This window comes from Spermophilus citellus (assembly GCF_964194105.1).
Source record: "Spermophilus citellus genome assembly, chromosome: 13".
Taxonomy (NCBI): domain Eukaryota; kingdom Metazoa; phylum Chordata; class Mammalia; order Rodentia; family Sciuridae; genus Spermophilus; species Spermophilus citellus.
The window spans coordinates 116,323,413-116,342,709 of record NC_138193.1 but is presented as its reverse complement, the minus strand read 5'-3'; the positions used below and the strand labels follow the sequence as shown (position 1 = coordinate 116,342,709).

At 52.8% G+C, this 19,297-nt stretch overlaps 1 protein-coding gene across 2 annotated transcripts; it reads right to left on the bottom strand.

Moving 5' to 3' along the window:
• Nucleotides 1-2,129: 2,129 nt before the first annotated feature.
• Nucleotides 2,130-7,316, bottom strand: TMEM18 (transmembrane protein 18). 2 transcript variants are annotated; one of them, XM_081264839.1, is made up of 5 exons: nucleotides 6,806-7,316; nucleotides 5,677-5,794; nucleotides 3,122-3,176; nucleotides 2,443-2,536; nucleotides 2,130-2,359 (listed from the first exon to the last, which is right to left on the bottom strand). In XM_081264839.1, the coding sequence occupies exons 1-5, from the start codon at nucleotides 7,172-7,174 to the stop codon at nucleotides 2,267-2,269; spliced, it is 729 nt and encodes a 242-aa protein (XP_081120965.1). In that variant the 5' UTR covers nucleotides 7,175-7,316; the 3' UTR covers nucleotides 2,130-2,266. The 2 variants fall into 2 exon arrangements, with proteins under 2 accessions (XP_081120965.1, XP_081120964.1); XM_081264838.1 differs by having other exon boundaries at nucleotides 5,677-5,797; nucleotides 6,806-7,312.
• Nucleotides 7,317-19,297: the final 11,981 nt, after the last annotated feature.

Below are 19,297 nucleotides of genomic sequence, written 5' to 3'. Positions count from 1 at the left end.
CCGGGGACTCCAGAGAGTGAACCGCCGCCTCATTGTTAAGAATAGAAAGGGGGAATATGTGGGGAGCCATTCTGACACGTGATTGGGTGACTCCCGTTAAGGGCCTGAGGCACTCTGGCTGTGTCGGAGTTATCCCGACCCTTTCCTGATGAGAGAGCCCATCCGTGTGGGGGTGTGCGTAACCACTGACCCTGGAGACCCAATCACTGACCCTGACCTTGGAGTGCAGCCCCCCCTCAACCTTCATTGGATGGAATTCTCCCCTGAATCTCTTGTCCCCCCAAATAAAAGGCTACTCCCCGGCGTGTTCGCTCTCTCTCTCTCCTGCTAGCCCAGAGTAATCCTCGCTGCCCTGCTGAGCGGCTTGAGGAGGGAAACAGAGAGGCGAGCCGTCTTGGACCTAGCATTAAATAAGGTACTGTCTGTGTGTTTTATTTTGATCTCTTCTAACTAACTGAATGCCAGAACCTCATTAATGAAACCACTGCGCAGGCCGCGTGGTAGACATGAGCTCAGACACCTTCCTCAGACATGTCCTCTCCAGCAATTTCCTGACCTGCTTCCCATGGCTGGCCTTGGATAGCTTGGCAGGGAACAGCCCTGGAGAGCCACACACGCCTGCTCTGAGCTCCTGCAGTCAAATATAGCAGCCCATACTTCATTTTCTGTGAAACCTCCTTGTGGGGTGGGAACTCGAGTGAAGCCATGTGTCACTAAACACCCTGCAGTAAAACTGGGATGTGTACCGTCAGACGTGCCACACAACCCCACAGGTGATGTCGACTTGAGACTGGACTTGCTTAAGATCAGGTTTCTCAGACACCTCTGTGTTCACTCTACAAGCTGAACAAATCCCAGAGGGACTGGGAAGAGCTACAGGCAAAGAGCTCCAGTGGCCTGGCTGAGGATTCTATCTGCTCACATCTACCTCCTGTTGACTCAGTCTAGCTTCTTCACTAAGAGCTTAACACCATGTAAAAACTTAAAACTCACATATCTGGATTTCTAGACAATTTTTCAATCTGACAAACTGTCAATTTTTAACCTTCTAAATGTAAGTGCTTTCACTTGGACAGTTTTTTTCTTTCTGAAATTTGAAAAGTGTTTCACAGCACCATACCCCAGACAAGCAGCCTGAAGGTGCTCAAGCAGGATAAGACTCAGGGAGGGAACTAGGGACCTGCCCCATCCAGGTTGGGTGGAGCCCACTAGACTTCCAGTGAATGTTCCTCTATCTGTAATTCTGCACTCAGAACAAAATAAAGGGTTCATTTAACATATTCTTTTCCATGTAGTCCCAACTTCACGCTTCCCTTCACATTAGAATCTTGAGCAAAAGTATTTTCAGTGAGGTGGCCCCACGTTGATTTCAGAAAACCTAACCTCATGGGATCCAGCCTTTACACTGAGATGTGCCCAGCTGGTGGTTTCAGAGGGCTCTGGGCTCAGGGGACTGGTCATTACATGATATGCCCAGCTGGTGGTTTCAGAGGGCCTGGGCTCAGGGGACTGGTCATTACATGATATGCCCAGCTGGTGGTTTCAGAGGCTCTGGGCTCAGGGGACTGGTCATTACATGATGTGCCCAGCTGGTGGTTTCAGAGGGCTCTGGGCTCAGGGGACTGGTCATTACATGATATGCCCAGCTGGTGGTTTCAGAGGGCCTGGGCTCAGGGGACTGGTTGGTACATTAGATATGTTCCATCTTTGCCAGACCTGCTTCAAAGGCCTCAGGCTAAGAAGACGGGGGGGGGGGGGGCAGCACTCTGTACAGCCCTCTGGGAGGCCACAGTCTATCCTTGCAGGAGTTCAGCAGCATTTAGGCTCCACCCACTTCCCCCTACAGTGACAAGCAAAAGTGTTACCAAACTGCCACAAGTCCTTTGGGGGCAAAACTGCCTTCAGTTAAGAGCCATCCCGTGGAGCACAAGACACAGGGGAACAGTCAGGTGACGGGCCTGTGTGCAGGACAGCACTACCACTGGGGTTCAGATTCCGTACCAAGCAGACACTTGTAACTGACTATGGAGTCCTGGAGAGATGCACAGGGCCCTCCTGGGGCTCAGCCAGAGACCAGGCATGCTAAGGGTGGACCCAGGCTCAACAAACACGCAGGGGTACAATCTGTGCTAGTTTGAGAAACAACTTTAGTGTGTGCTCCAGCACTGGGCCTCCAGAGGGGAGCACGGCTTTCCCCAAGCCAGCTGAGGGCGCCTGGGCCCCACTGCACAGAACCCCCTGGGAGAGGAAGCCAACGGGCACGACCTCACTCCTCCTTCCTCCGCTGCTTCTCTTTTCTTTTCTCTTGCAAGTTCTTCAGGTCAGTCATCACGTTCAAAGTCTTGCGTACCCACAAAATCTACAACAATCATTTTAGGACATGTTCAGAACTGGGAAATAGGCCTGAAGAAAACCAGGACTTAAAAGTCTAAAGCTACATACCACAATGATCATGGCGTTGAGCAGCAGTGGTGCTGAGAACACGACAGAAATGAACATTCCCCTGGAGTCAAAATACTGGTATTTTGAAAACAACCTGTTTAAAAAAAAAAAACAGCAAATAACTTGGCATCGCCACAGGGCTCTTTATGGAAGATGATGATGGGGGAAAAGAGCCAAAAGATACTTCAAGGCTCAAAAACCTGCCCACCAGGAGTTCTGGGCCCGCTGCAGGCAGGGCACCACTGCAGGTCTGCTAGTAACCTCAAGTCCTGGAGCTACGCAACAGCAGCCTTGGTGCTCTGCACCAACGACAGGCATGGCTTCACAGCCAGCCTCTGCTCTTAAGGACCGCTGAGCTGGGAACGCCCTGCGTTGAGACTCGCAGCCTCCTTAGGAGGCTCCTGTAGGACCCATCTTTTTGCAATTCTGTAACTGAAATTAAAGTAGCCCATGAATTTCCCTCACTGTTATTAAGGATCAACCAACAGGTACAGTGGCATGGTTCAGTCACCAAAGGTAACGCGGTTCGTGAAACATTTAACCAGCTGCTTCTCAGGGTGTGGCGCACTCCTGCTTCCTGCTGTCTCCCATAAGTCTGACGCTCACAGGGAGTGCTGCATGTGAACAGCACGGTGGCTGACTCCTGAGACTCAGCGAGGCACGCAGGAGCCGACTTTACCTCCAGTTCATTGCGGCCACTTCATTGATGTACTCAGCACAATAGACCAGGACCACTGAGAAAACAGAAATCACGTTAGAATGGAGATGGCCAGGGTCAGCACAGCGCTCTTTACACCAGGACACTGACACAATGAAGAGAAATGCAATTTCTGTTTTGGCTACAATTAAATTGTGAATGTAGAATGTGCTCCCTGACCAAAGGTGTCAGTGGGCTAGATGGGACCCGTGGGACTGCTGGAGGCCCAGGTTGGAGTGCCCAGTGCCCACTACGAGGCATAGCTATGCTGAGATGGCATCTCCTCATGATTCCAGCCGCAGGTAGCTCCTGGATATCCTGCAGTGGGATCATAAGCAAGACTCCACACCTGGTGCCTAAACTGCTTCCCTGCCTCATGAGGTTCAGGCCGTCCAGGTGAGACTGCTATGATACATCCCTACCTTCAAGGAGCCAGGTGGTGCAGCCATGGGGGCTGCTGACCGGGGGCTGCATGGCCTCTCAGCCCTCCAGCCTCCCAAAGACCATGGCATTCCTGGAGCATAGAACACAACTGTCCAGGCCTCCTGCTAGTGTAGGGTGAGGCCTGTGTCCACGCAGGCCAGAGAGAGAGTGTGTGAGGGACTAGAGCAAACTCAGCAACTCCAAGCCTTCACTGTCAGCCAAACCTTTTTGACCCAAATTGGAAAGTGGGTTAGCCCAGTGCTATCTACCTCCTCAATACCTGCCTGACAGGTAGACCCATGAAGGCAAACAGAATGCAGAGCCAGAGAGGCCAAGAGCTGGCTAGGAGCCTGGCCTCCTCCCTGCTGATGATGCACTGCACAACTAGGGGAGTCTCTGAATCTCAGTGTGTTTCATCTGTAAGAAGGTGGCAAATAATACCCAACCCTTAGTAGGGCAGCTTAGGAATTTAATGAGTCAGAGGACATGAAGAGCACATGGAACAATGTGACCATAGTCACATCCCAACCCCACACTGTTCATAAGTTTCAAACTGCTCCATGGGTTAGCTCTCCTAGGAGGCTGCCCTTCTTCAAGGCACCTGCTGTACGAACTTCCTACCTTGCCCTCTGCAGGGAGCTCCCCTGGCCCCCTGCCTGGCTCTGCCACCTCTTCCTACCCTGACCTCTCCTGGGAGCTCCCCTGGCCCCCTGCCTGGCTCCTGCCACCTCAGTCTGGCATCACACACCTTCCTATGCTCTGGCCTTTCCCATCAGAAGCTCAGCATGGTGGTAACAGTGCAATGAGGCCTGTGAGTATGTGCTGAAGGAGTTGTCCTCTGGGAAGTTCCATTAAGACAGGAGGCTATTTTGTTCCCCACTGTATCCCTGCCCTTCCTTAGGGCTTGACCTGTTAGAAGCTCTCCTGTGGAGAACTGGACCTAACAACGCAGATCACCTTGATTTTTACAGACCCACTTTTCTGTAATGCAAGCTCTGATCGTTTCACTCCAGTCTTCCTAAGGCAACCTGGTGTTCAGATTTCCTACCTTGCACAGAGCTTCTCTCAAAGTAGCTGATATGTTTTAATTACTTAGCAGAATCTTCACTATCTTTTGGGAGCAGGGGTGGTACAGGTGATTGAACTCAGGGGACCTTGACCACTGAGTCACATCCCCAGGCTTTTTTGAGACAGGGTCTCGCTGAGTTGCTTAGAGTCTCACTTTTGTTGTGTCTGGTTTTGAACTTGCAATCCTCCTGCCTCAGTCTCCCGAGCTGCTGGGATTACAGGCGTGTGCCACTGGGCCCAGCTCTTTGCTGTCTTTCTAATGTCTACAAAATCAAGAAGGGCCTGGTCAGGCTCAGAGGTTCTCCCCCACAGGGTTAGCCAGAACCCTTATGCCTCAGAGGGGGCATCAGAATGCTCAGCCCTGCAGGCTATAGTTTCTCTGACCTCTGATCCATACTCCCTACCTAACTCCAGCCCTCTAGACTGGAATCTGTCTTCCTTCCCTCATTTGGATGCTCACGCCCTCTCGCCTGGGCCAGCTAGCTGCTCTTTATCTCTTCTTACTCCACCTTACCTGCTTTTCCCACCCTGTACCATGATTTTGCTTGCTCCATGAAATTTTTGTCAATCTTTTCATGAAGCTACATCCCTTCTCTAAATTCCTTAGCCCTTACTTTTAAAACTCATCTAGGCAATATAATTTCAACACATAAACTTTCCTTCTTAGTTTACATCCTTTCTCCAGAGCAAACAGTGCAGGACTGAGCCCAAGCAGGGAAATGTCTGCTTTAAAAATAGCCCACTTGAATCAATCTGTGAAATATGGTATATTAAGAACTATGTAATGTTTTGAACAACCAACAATAAAATAATTAAAAAAAAAAATAGCCAGATCTCATTACACTTAAGAAGTCTTTGTAACCATCAGAATTCAGCACCCTCCCGGCACAGGGGAGGTGCTCCAAAGGTTCCTTTCAAATTCACACAGAATGACTCTTGGAAGTTATGGGAGGGACTGTGAAAATATTTACATATTTTGGAGATGGCATGCTGGCATCAAGTCGCATGGCCATCAGAGCACAGGGATTTTGTTCTGTTCTACTCACTGAGACACAGGAAATGGCCAATCTGTAGTCGGTACCTCTGGGATGAGAAGCAAGTGAGAAGCAGGCACAGCACGTGGAAGACAGCCAGCCCCACCAGCCAGGGCTCACTCCAGTCTGTCTGCTGTGAGGATATAGCGAGTCAGGCAGGGCAGGCTCAGGTCCAGGATACAGCTTTCTCAGGGGCCCCCGAGCACACAGTCAGCCCTCATGGGAAGGTGGGAGCAGGAAAAGGAAAGGGAGAGAAGTAGGAATCCTCTCCACTGCAACCACACCAAAGAGTTTTTAAAGATTTTATAGTCTGAGCACACAAAACAGAGGGCATCACCAACCTGCCTGTTTGGGTGGTTGAATAAAGCAGTATTTTAAAGCTGGGTAAAATCTAAGCAATGAACACACCCTGAGATGACAAGGAGGTTGAGCAACTTCAAGGTGATGCACTTGGTTAATACCAAACAGAAACTAGGACTGTGGAAGCCCCTTGGAAGCCTGAGCCACCTCACCCGAATGACCTGACCTCCCCACCCTTTCTGCCATACGCCCAGCGCTCCTGGTCTCCACCACCAGGCTGGGAGCCTTCTGAGCCTGGACCCTAACCCCCAGGCCCAGCTCCCAGTACAGGATGCTGAGGCCTTCCTGTACCCCTCCTGGGTGAGGCAATCCCTGCTCCCAGGACCCTCAAGGACAGCTCTAAGTGTCCACACTGCTCTCAGGTAGGGAGTGAACACCCCTGACTTTTGGGTATTAGAACACAGAGCAGCCTGTCCATAGCCTGGCAGGGAAGGAATCTCTCCCTGCCCAGGCCCCAAACCAGGGGCCACACCAGGAGCCAGAGACCCAGAGAGGCAGCCTGAGAGCAGCGCAGGAGGGAACCCAACCTGCGAGCAGGCACTCGCCCGGGACCCAGCCCCGCCCCATGACTACAATCCCGCCCAGTTCCAGCCCCACGGGCATAGCCACGCCCCGTGACCGCGGTCCGGCCCAGGCCCCGCCTACCGCCACCAAGCCCCGCCCGCAAGGCCAAGCCCCGCCCTCGCAGCGCGGTCCACGCCTCCCTCCCGCGAACCCGGGGGCGGGGGGGCAACCCGACCGCGCCCACACCGGTTCCGGCACCTCGGCGGCCGACTGTTACCGTGATCACCGCGGGGATGCTGACGGGGAAGGCGCTGACTGAAAAGGCCGACGGCATGGTGCCCACAAGGCCCGCCCTCGCCACAGCCGCCAAGCCGTTTCGCCCGGCCCGGCTCCCCAGGAGGGACGCGCACTGTAGTCTCGCGAGATCGCCGCTGGTCGCGAGAATGGTCGTCTCGCGATACTGCCCCGCCCTCCAGGTCCCTGTCTCGCGGTCTTTGTGCGGTCGGACTGGGGGTGGTGCTCTTCCTGGGCTTCCAGGAGTTGCTCCCCGGCTCCGCGGTCGGGCGGCTGGGGCTCCCCGCGGGCCGGGAACTGTCCAGCTCTGGGACCTGGAGAGCTCGGGTTGGTACCCGTAGCTTAGGGACATCCAGACCTTGGGAACTCACTCCATTGTTAAGGGACCGGGCGGGGGACGCGGTTGGGGTGCACCTAACTGGGACGCGCGCAGGTGCAGCATATGAACTGAACTGCGTGTGACTACTGAGGACCCAGGCCCTGCTGGTGCTCGTCCTACGCGGCTCACGCACAGCGCCTTTCCGGGCGCACCTGAGCGGCTTCTCTGGAGGCTGTGAGTCGGTCCAGTCTCTCACCGTGGTGTGCAGTCCAGGCGGCCACAGTCCTGGGTGGACAGTCTCCTCCCACCCCTCAGCTGGGTAAGGAGGTAAAATGATGAAGATGGTGGGAACCCGAGGTTAAGAGAATAATTCTCTTAAATGAGCCCACTTTGCTGACCCCCCCCCATACTTTCTTTGCTAAAAATCAGTCTGCCTGCAGCCCCGCATGGCCTGAGTGCACAGGATGTCACGTTCTGTAGCAAAGGTCAGGCAGTCAGTGTAGGTGATGAATGATGGGGGTCGAAAGAGGATAAGGTCTGGTTATCAAACAGAAGACAAGGTGTTGTTGACCTCTACAATCTAATTGTGCTTCTGGGCACTCTGGGTTGCAAACACTTGACCCCCTTATCCTTGCTCTAAGGTATGTACAAGGAAAAGAAAGAGAAGACAATACTTAAAAGAGGATTCTAGGGTCTATAAAAGAGCAACACACCTCTCTGGCAGGCACCCAGCTTTGGGGCCACTTCTGTCGCTATCACTTTCTTAAATAAACTTGCTTTCTATGCCTGCCTCAGTGTTTCGCTAGTATTTAATCTTCAGCACCAGGGAACAAGGATCCATTCCTTATCTGCAAGACCTATATCAGCTGTACCCGTCTAACTGCCTTCCCCCTTACAGGGAGCACCCAGACTCATGCTGTGGCCACCCTTGCTCCTTGTGGGCATTGGGATTGAGTGCCTTGTCCTTGTTCATCTAAGGAACACGCTCCCCAGACATTAAGTGGAGCGGTGTCTCTCCCACTGCACACCATCTGCTAGCCTGAACTGGGCCACCACTCACCAAGTGTTCCATCAAGCATGAGGGTGTCCATGTGGCTATGATCTTGTCTCTAAAAGGTTTCTGCAAGCCACTGGTTCCCAATAGTCCTCCCTGCCCCTTGGCAGTAGGAAGTGCACCGTGGTACCCTGACTCTGAGCCGTGGAGCTGGTGACCCTGGTGCACTGGCACCTGGGAGATGGTTGGCACATCTTGTGGAGGGTTTACAGGACCTGTAGCTTACCTGTGCTTCTTCAGGGATTTGTGTCCCATGGATCAGTTCAGAGGAGGCATGGATCCCACCACGTCCAGACCTGGCTGTCCACATCTTGGCTCAGGACTTTAGTTTCAACAGTTCCCCAGGGGGTGCTGCCCAGAGGCTTCAGCCCAAACACAAGTGTTGTGCAAATGTTGTGTGATCCTGTTGTGCATGGCAGATCACTGAGGGCCAGGCTCCAGTGCCTCAGAGCCTGGCAGGGATGACCCTCTGCCCAGACCCACAACACTGTGTGGTTCTTCATTCCCTTTGAACTTTCAGGCTTAGCAGCAGCACCAACCAGAACATCAAGTCCACCTGCTGGGATCCTGACCTGGGCAGACTCTGGATTCCTGGTTCCGTTCACCTTGCCTCTGGCTGTGTGATCTTGGCCTGACCTGAACTTTAGGTCTTGCAGATTCTGCAGTGCAGCTAGCAATAACACATTTGAGAGTTGTGCTCATTCTATTAAGCTTTCTGTAGGAGAAACAAAACAGGCTTGCACAACTTCACTGACCAGGTAGGGGCTCCTGGAAAAATGGCAGCCTTCTCTTCTGTTGGCTGACCACCACCTTCCTGCAGCTCTGACCCCTGCCACCTGCTCTGGTCCTCCCCCTTGCTGCTGCCTTGTCTTCTTTTTTCTACTCCTGGGCCTGCTTGTAGCTGAAACATTCAGCAACAGTATCCCTCCACCAGATCCTCAGCTATTTGTCCTTATACAGGGGAGACGGGAAGGATGGCTCCCATCCATGGTTTCTCAAGAGGGGGCAGGGTGGGGGGGTGGATGACACTTCTGCCTCGGAGATCATGACACACACACACACACCTTATTTCCAGTTCCCTTCTGCCTTTGTCATTTCTCAGGGATTGTGTCATTTTTTACTTTCTGTGGTCCTGCCACAGTGACTGTCCCCTGTCCCCCGTAATCTGAGCACTGCTTCCTTTCTGTGATACCCCCATCTCACTCTTAGGCACAGTGTTGTCTTGGCTCAGACTCACACCCAGTTCCCTAAACCACAGAAAACGATCCAGAAATATAATTTTGTATGTTGATCTGCTGTGCTGCATTAAACACCAGGTGGGCATGCTGGCCTTACCACTGCAACGGACCAGGTGGACCACCTCCATCTGGCCCCTCTGGCCCAGCCTCGAGGTTAACGCAGGGCCTGGAAAGAGATCCTGGTCCGGGAGGAGAGCCTTGAGGGTGTGCTGGGCCAGGCAACAGGGCTACCCTGCTCTTTGGCCTGGCGCTCGGTGGCCATACCTGCCACCTAATAGGCTGTCCCCCTCAGCCTCCCTGATGTTTGAGAAGCGGGGAATTAATTCATATGTTTATAGTTCCAGAAGTGAAAGATTTTAGTTTACACCCAGTAAATTTTTCAGGAATTGGGAATAGACCAATCTGTTATTTTCTACTCTCTTTGCATAAATTGACTTTAGAAAACTAGTAGTTTTTAGAAGTGCTTGTGAAAACCTATAATTATGGATAACAAAATGTTTACAGAGAAAATCTAAGGAATGAATTCTCACACCTTCACCTGAAGTTCTCAGCTCTAAGTTCAGGATGTTTTCCTGCCTCAGTGCTTCTGGAGGAGGTCAGGAAGCAGTTGCCTTAGTCAAGTTTGTTCTGTTCTGGTCTCCTCAGGTGCATTCTTGTGGCCCTAGCACTTCCAACAGGCATGTGGAAGAACACAGTGGTGACTCGTGAAGAGGTGGACAGCTTGCTCATGCAGCAGAACGGAGGCTCCTTCAACCCCCTTTCTGGGACTGCACCCAAGCCGCTCTCACTGGAACTCCCTTCATTAGAAGGGAAGGAGGGTGGGAGAAGCCCTTGCAGCTACTGTCTTCACCCAGGGAGCCCTGGTGTGATGGGGGTGGGGTTTTCCAGAACATATGTGAGAGGCGCTGCCGGCATGTGCACTGGGAACGGAAGCCATGTGCTCGGTCCCAGGGAGTTTCTGCAGAAACCCTTCAAGCCTACCTTCCTCCAGCAGGCAACGAGCCCAATTGTGCTTGGCATCTGGAGATTTTTCTCTTTGCTTGATTGTGTTGTCCCAAAGCAGATGAAGCGCTTGAGGTGCTTGGAGAGTGGGGCACACCAGTGTGGTGTTGGGTACTTTCTGCATTTCTAGCAGGAAAACCTTGAGAAGCCAGCACCCAGCCCACGAGCTCTGTCGGTGTTGGGCCTGAACTCCTCGGTGAATGTTAGCCTCCACCTCCCACTCTGGACCTTCTAAGAGATCCCCTGATGTGTCCATTTCCTCTCGGACACATTCCAGTTGTATTAAGGTCCACACATTTCCCAGGATAGCCAGCAGGTTGACACTGCTGAGACATTTGTCCCTATCCCTCATATGAGGCTGCTTGCTGAAGAGTGGGCCTCACTGGAAGGCTGGTTCACCTCGGAGTACCTGCTGGGGAGCACAGCCTTCATTAAATGTGGCTTCCACCTGCTACAGCAGCTTGAGTGTGAGAGGAGGCTCCCAGCTGTGCATGCAGGGCCATTCTGCAGAGAGTGGAAATCCTCAGGGGCACATTGGAGGAGGAGGACAGCATTGGCTGCAGGCTCCCGGGAATGGGAGGAAGAAAAATGAAAGTGTCCTGTGAACACAGGAAATGAGTGTTAAGCTGCAGTGGCCTGGAGCTCCCACCAGCTCCTCAGAGGATGCCCAGGTGGAAGCCCACACCACCACCTTCCCTGGACACATCTCCTTGGCCACACGTTCCAGGCTGGGAAGCACAGCCTTCCCAGAGACTGGGATGAGTCATCGTTCCCGATTTCTCTTCAGTGGCCAGCATATTCTGTTCTGTATCGCAACTAGTGACAGACTGTCTCACTGTCTCCAAGGAATTCAAATTAAACTTTTCTGCAGCAACAATGGAAATGAAATATTTCAATAAATAAAAGTAGCAAATTCATCAAGGTGAAATCCAACCAACATAATTGTAGGTTACTGTCTTATATATTCTTTATTTTATTGATGTGGTACCAAGGATTGAACCCAGTGCCTTTACAGGTGCTAGGCAAGCGCTCTACCACTGAGCCACAGCCCTAGCCCATTAAATATCAAAGAACCACGAAGATGTCTTTTTCTCTAATAATTGCAAATTTATCCATTGAAATGTAACTCAAAATTTAAACTCCACCTCTCAGGGCTGTGGTGGGGCTGCAGGCCTGTGGCACCCACCCCCACCCCTTCCCCGGGTGCTCTGCTCACAGCACGGAAGCTGGGCATTTCATAGTGGGGTTGACAGCTTTACTGAGTGCATATCTGAAAGTTTATTTTATATTTGAAAATGAAAAAGAAGTTCATGTAATTTGGTTGGGGACCTCTTTGTGGTCACCTGTCCTTTTTTGTTATTGTTTGTTTGTTTGTTTTTGGTTTTGGTGCCAGGGATTAAACTCAGGGGCACTTGACCACTGAGCCATATCCCCAGCCCTCTTTTGTATTTTATTTAGAGACAGGGTCTCACTGAGTTGCTTAGTGTCTTCCCGTTGCTGAGGCTGGCTTTTAACTTGCAATTCTCCTATCTCAGCCTCCCAAGCCTCTGGGATTACAGGTATGTGCCACCGCACCCTGCTACCTGTCCTGGTCCCAAACATAATGATTCATGCTCCCTAAGTTTTTCCAATCAGTTGTCCTTGATTATCTTCTTCACAGATTTGACGAGTGCTTGGAGAAATTGCTTGCTATTCAGGTTTGAATTTCACAGGAGTTCTGTCATACCTGAATCAGTTCATCCAGTGTGGCGTCAGGGTAAATGAAGGCCTTCATTATGTTTGGGATTTAATGTGGACAAGATGTCCTCTAGCAGGTGGGGGCCCTCACTCCCCAAGGATCAGAGGAGTGAGAGCCTGCCAGGAAGGTGCTACCTAGGCAAAGGCTGGGGTAGAGTGGCCTGAGGAACCAGCTGAGCCAGGGGAAGGTGCCTCCTACAAGGTGGTTGTTTGAGGCAGCAATCCCAGGGAACTGGGGACAGAGCCTGCAGGTAAGGGTGCTGATATCCTGAAGAGCTGGGGAACTGCTGTCCATGGTGGCTGCACAGCTCACCTTCCCATCAATTATGCACAGGTCTCAGTTTGCCCACCACAATTTTCTATTATTTTAAAACAGTTTGATTGTAACGGAGGTCAGAGAAAGTGGGTAGATTCAGAGAGGGTTGTGCAGTAAAACATGTCTAAATAATTCAGTATGGGCATGAAGTTGCTGACACAAAAGAAGGAGTACTGGTCATTAAGTGGACAAGAACAGAGCATCTGTGGCAATGGCTCAGGTCAGGGCACCTGAGGGACCAGACTCTATGCACACCATGCTTCAAGAGGGCAGAGGCACCAGAGGAGGATGCACAGGCAGTACCAGCTCCCCCAGGGATAAGAGCAGGGCCCTCCCAGATGCACAGGGCATGCTTCATCTTTGGATTTAGGACTTCTAAGACACGTGGGGATTCCTTGTTCTCAGGGGAGCCACAGCACAAGTTTACTGAGGGGACTGTGTGCCCCTTGGACACATAGCTAACTGGGCCGTGCTACTGGTAAACCCAGGAGTGAGCTATGGGGCATGAACTTCCTCCTACTGATTCATATGGGCTCATGGGTGCCTCTGGGAGTTTGGACTTCCAGAAACTGGACACAATGAGTGGTCAGAGATTTTCTTACAGTTCCTGGCTATTGGGCAGTAGCAGTTTCAGGCCTCCGTGGACATGGGCCTGGAATGATCCAACCAGCTTCAGTGACCCTGTCCTTCCAAGAGACCAGTGGTCTCCCTACAGTGGACCCCAACCACCATGGAGAGCAGAGGGAAGGGGTGCAATGACGGTGCCTTCAATGTGCCCCCCGCCTGTATTCCTGGGTGCAGCTGCAGGAGACGGAACTGTAGGGCCGGGGGGTCAGAGTCTGGGAAGAGCAGGGGTGTGACATGATCATGGTGGGGGTCAGCCCACGAGAACGGGGCTGCTGGGCAGCAGCAAGCCTCTTGAAGCCACTGATTGTGCATGAAGGGGGCCTGGGCAGGGGGGTCCCTGGGGTGGGGAGTGAGTGCTGAGAGGAGGGAGGTCAGAGCTGAGGGGATCACACGATGCTCACGTGGGATTCGAGCTGGGCCTACTGGAAGTGAGCCCCGGGGAGGGAGGTGTGGCCCAGGGATGAGTGGACGATCGTGTCTTCCAGTGTGGTCACTGCTCAGGGTGGGTGTCCCAGCAGCAAGCAGGAGAGACAGGGTGCTGAGTAGAGGGGTCTTCCCAAGGCAGTGGCCTTTGATCCCCAGTGGGAACTCCAAGTGTCCTCCTGGGAGTGGGCACTCTTTGCTGTGTGTCCTTTTATCAGTCACCCCAATGTCACACACACATCCTCAGCTGAAAACAGTTCCAATTCTGATTTCCCAGAAATGGGAATGAGGGCAGCCTTCGTCGAGGCCAGGCGTCACCTTTTGAACTTTCTTTCCCTGGCTAGTGATATTTGGCATGACACTTGTTCGAGATGCTCCCAGCTGGCTGGGCAGCCCCTGTGGCCACTCTGCAGTGCCTGACCTGAGCGGGGTGTGGAAGGCTGAGTGAGATCCATGCATTTTCAGGTTGCCATCTTTTAAATCTAGGGTGGATTATTGGAAAGTGACCCTGTTGTGAGGGGGAGGCATCTATATAAGACACTAGAGCCAGAATGTTCCCCTCAATTTGAGAACAGAGGGGTCAGGGGTCCACCAGAGCTCACCAGGATCTCTCCTTCCACAGATAGCCACCTCTGTGCCCTCAGCCATGGTAGCAAGGACCTCCTGCAACTCCCCCACTTCCCACCCCAGGTCCAACATCACGGTTCGGTGTGTCCTACTCCCCGATTGTCCTCTGTATCTTTACCTCTCTACATTTCTGGGCTCTGGTTTCCTGAACTTGGGGGGAGTCCATACAATTCCTCACAGGATTGTTAAGGAAATTAATTAACACAGCAGAACATAATTAACCAAAGCTCGTATGTGGGCCCTGAGTGTGAAGGTGAGGCCTCACCTCAAGGACTGGGCTGCCTCTGTCAGCCCATGAGGAGGCCATGCTGCTTCTCTGGGAAGGTGATACCATGCAGGCTGGGCTGGCCAGTTAGAGGAGCAGCAGTCCAGCCCAGAGCTTGCCTGATGTGTCCAGAGGCTCATCTTCCCCAGAGGGCCTCCAGTCAGAACAGGAGTGGACCCCTGGCTGGGAGAAGAGGCAGAACACACTTCCAGTAGGTGGGACCCTCCAGAGCCACATGGCCACAGATGCCAGCGGGTGCTAGCCAGGAGTGAGGAGCTGGAGAGCAACGTCCAGGAAAATCCAAATTTCTTCCAGGAATTCCCAGATAGACGTGCCCAGAGAGGCAGGGGCAGGAGATTCAGGACCGCATCTGGCCCTGCGGATGGCAGAGTGGGCACATCCATGGCTCACCAGCAGTGTGGACCCAGCTAAGAGGGCGGGTAGGAAGCGAGTGTGTGCACGTTGGCTGCCTGGGAACGCACTGCACCAAAATGCCTCTTGCTCAGCAAAGCTGAGGCCCCCAAGGGCCCACTGGTCCTGAAAGGCAGTAGAGGGCTCGTTTCTCCTGAAAGGTGGTAGGTATGTAATGCGTGAGCACCAGGCGAACACCGGGAAAGCCCAGCACCACCCTCTGTTCTGTTCTGCCGGGTGAAGGATGGGGCAGCTCCACTCCAGACACTGTGTCAACTAGAGCCGTCTCTGCCACTGGGGCTCATGTTTGCACAGCCCTGTCTGGCTGGCTCCCTGAGGCCATGAGGAACCTCTAGAAAGTTCTGTTTCTCCTAACACCTTCCTTGCACTCAGCCTGAAACATGCAATTTAAAAATAAGTCATATGTTCTAGAGTGTAAACCCCTACAACATTATTAGGAACACAGCATAGAACTCGGACTTAGTGCTTCTATGTTATGTAATCATCAGCACATGGTCCTCATTATATCTAAATATAATGAGTATTATATACTCATTATATAAAGGGTATTTTGCAAAACAGGGGTCATCCAGCTCCAATACTTAACAGGTGTTTGATCATTGCTGAGCCCCAGTCTAGAAATGAGGCTAGACACCCCTCAAAGATGCACAAGGACACAGCCCACTGCCAGCTTCGCAGGTCACCTCCTGGCAGATGTTGTTCCAGTGGCTAGTCTGCAGAAATTGAATGCCCTCCCAATTTGCTGCAGTTCATTGTCTCTGCAAGTTCTCTTCTTGGGGGATTATTCATGCTTCCTAATCATGTGATTCCATTCTCTCAAGAAAAACACACGTAAATGTGGGGCTATTTCTTTGCCAGGGATATGTGGAGACACTCTCCCGGGTAGAGGATGATCAAGACCCCCACCACCTGATGGTGTCTCACCCTTAGGACCTACAGCACCCTCCCCAGACTCCTCCTCAGAGCACCGGCAAGGCCCGGCTCATGTCCAAGAAGCTTCCCTGACTGCCTTGCACCCCAAGGCAGGCTCAGGGCTCAGCTGGACAGCTCAACCTGCCTCTGCCCTCTGCCCTTGGGTGGCTGTTCTGGTCAGGCTGGGGCTGACCTGGGCCTTCTAGTCCCATCCTATCACAATCACCTGCCCCCTCCAACATGTCCCCTAGCCCCATAGTCAACCGTTGCAAAGAGGCGCATCTGTCCTTACCTCCCCCTGCTGGAGGCAGGCCCCTACACTGCCCTCTGGGCTGTCCCATGCCTCCCAACTTCCCAAGAGCTTTTTAATCTCACATCTCAGAATCTCATTTCTTTGTTTCCCACAGGGCTGGCCTGGGGGGTCTACACTTCAGGAGTTCCTAATATGCAATAATATGCAGAAAACCCCATTCCACAAAGCCTACAAGAGTGTTGTTGTGGATATTTCTGGCATGGAAATTTAACTGCATTAAGCCCCCATCTCATGCAGCAAAGGAAATGAACCCAAGAAGTGCCAGGCACCCAGCTTCCTCTTCTCCCAGCAAGTCTCCAGGCATGGTGACCCCAGCAGAGACCAGGGCTCTCATCCCTGCTGGCCTGTGGTGCCTGCTGACACCTGGTGACATGGTGGTATCCCTGTGTCCTGAGACAGGGGATCCCCACAGGCAGTCTGCAGCCCACCACCTGACCATCAGGGCTCTGTGTCCCCACTGCCTGACTGCTGCAGTCTGGCTGGGCACAAATCACGAGCCACTCAAGCAGGAACAAACTTTATTTCTGAACTCTGCCAGCACACTCCACACACGCTCCCCGGGAACTCTCCCGACCACCACCCACGCGCGCGCTCCTTCTCCCAGGACACACCAATCAGAAATCCCTCCTCCGGAACCTCCGAAACTTCCCCAACCAATGGGAACTCTCCGGGAATCCCCGCGAGAACTTCAAAGTAGCACGAGAACTCCAAAGTAGCGGGCGCCCGAGGTAGCCAGAGCTGCCCCATTGCCTGACAGTAAAGGTCAAATATACAATACAATCAATCCAGCATCACAGCAATCATATATAGCTTACTCAAATCATCATCTCAATGGTTCGCTGGCGTCACCTTTCAAACATTCCCTCTGGCAAATGCCAGGCGTCATTCTGACCGGTTGTGGCTCTCAACACCTGACCACTGGGGCTTTGTGTCCCCACCATCTGACCACTGGGATTTGTGTCCCCACTGCCTGACCCATGGGGCCTTTTTGTCCCCACCACCTGACCCCTGGGGCTTTGTGTCCAATGCCCTGCTCAGGCACTTCAATATGGGACTCTGGAGCTGCTGGAAATCTGTGGACTTGACTCAGACTCCCCCGTCGCCCCATGTGTCAAATCTGCACTGGGGACACACATCACAGAGGAGTGGGCCTTCCCGGGCTCCTGCTCAGAGGGAAAGACCAGCCTGTAGGCACCTGGATCCCAGCCCTGGGAGGAGCCCCAGCTTCCTTCCCAGGCTTCTCCTGGACCCACAGTGGAGCACTGGATGCTGGACCCTCTCCAGCTCAGCCCTGGGTGGGATAAGGGGACCCGGGGCAAAGATGACACGGGGGAAGCAAGTGTCCTTCACACCGCCCAGTTCGAGTTCAGGACCAAACCCCTCTGTTTCCTTGGTGTCCCTGGGCCTGGGCCTTCCCGTTGCCAGCAGTTGAGGAAGGTCTTAAGCAAAACTCAACAAGAGATTTCAGAAGTGCAGAAGCTCAACCCTTCTGCAACAACCAGTTGTTACACAGACTGACCAATAGGCCCCTTGCATACCTGTCCTCTTCACAAAAGCAGAAATGTTTTATTTCTGCTTAAGAAGGGCATGTTATTTTTATAGCCCACTTCCTTTCTACTCAGAAAAGCCCCTAGTTACTTGCTCACAACTCATCACTTGTGGTGTCTGATACCCAATAGAAACCGAGGTCATCGTTGGTCTATAAGCCAGATGGTCATCACGTCGTCTGACACTGAGATTCCAATTACCCTCGGGAGCAAGCTAAAGTTATGAAAATAAGGACATTTATGCAACCTTCCTATGTCTGAGGTGGAGGGAGATCGTACCTGTTGAGACCCTGTCTTCAGACTGCACCCCAAAGAGGCCTGACCTAGAGCTTCCAAGAGCACTCCACTAGAGCAGTTAAGTAGGTCTGTGGGGCCATGTGCTCTAAGGGTCGCTGGGCCGTGACACTCAGGGCCCTCCCATGAGTCTGAATGTGCTCTGACCAAGACTTGGAGCCGCTGGAGGGCTCTTGAGGGGCTCCTCACACCCCACTGAGCCACTGAAAGGCAGACGCCACTGGGGTCCTGGACGTCAAAGGCACAGGTTGCTCTTTTGAATTCTTGGCGGGCCCTGGCCTTAGGGCAGAGCCCTGGATTCCATGACCTTGAGTGTGCCATGTGTCAGCTGGCTGGTGTCCAAGGCTACAAATGAGCACATAACTGGCTTGAGCAATTTAGAAAATCAGTTAATTAAGTCAGAGTGGTCAGTTCTCTGCTCCTTGGAAGTTGGCTCTTATTGATGGGCCTGAGCTATCCCTGGCCTGGATTCCTGCTCCTCTGGGGAAGGACACCCTGCCCCTACTTGGAAAGCTGCAAGCATGTTTGAATGGATGCTGGCCAGCTCCTGGTTGCTTCCGGTGAGGGACCTGGCTGGTGGGATGGCTCAGTGACTAGTGCACAGAGCTGCCGGTGAGGAGAAACCAGACTCAGAACATATGTACAATTGGGTCACATGCACCTGGTGGCAGGTGTGAGGTGCACAGCTCACTCTGCCTTCATCAGGGAGGCCAAGGAGCCCTTCTAGCCTCTGTGCTCAGGACCATGTAGGGTGGTGTAGTGGGCCGGCGGAGCTGGAGGCATGGAGACTCCAAGGCAATACCCAGCTTGTACAACAGCAATCTCAAGGTTCAATCACATTCTTGTGTTCCCTGCAACATAGGAAGAGGCTCCAGGAAAGACTGAATCTCGGGGAGAAACTCTTCAACAATAAAGGAATTCAACAGCAAATTCCCCGTCCACTCTTGCTTTTGTGAGCACTCTGTGGTATCTGAACTAGATGTGCATCTCCACCTCTAGTAAAATGTGCAGGAATGTCTACAGGCAGGAGAGTCACACTTGGGCAGAGAAGATGGCTCTCAGAGGGCATCAAGAACCGGTGCTGTCAGAGGTGCCCCAGTGGCCACTCTGGGGGGAGGGGCGGGGGGCAGTGCGGCCAGCCTCCCCAGGAGCATCAGAACACATCTGCTTTTCAGTGGAAGTTGGCGCTGTGGGACTGTGGTTGGGGCCCTGGAGACACCTTGCTCTCCTGGAACCCAGCCTCCTTCTTGCCCTGAGCAACATCAGGGTTATAGAAACCCCAAGACTAACCGCAGAGCCTCTGGGCTTGCTGGAGGGAGCCCCATCTGCTAGTCCAGTCTCTGTCGGTCAAAACCGTGTGTCTTTAGCT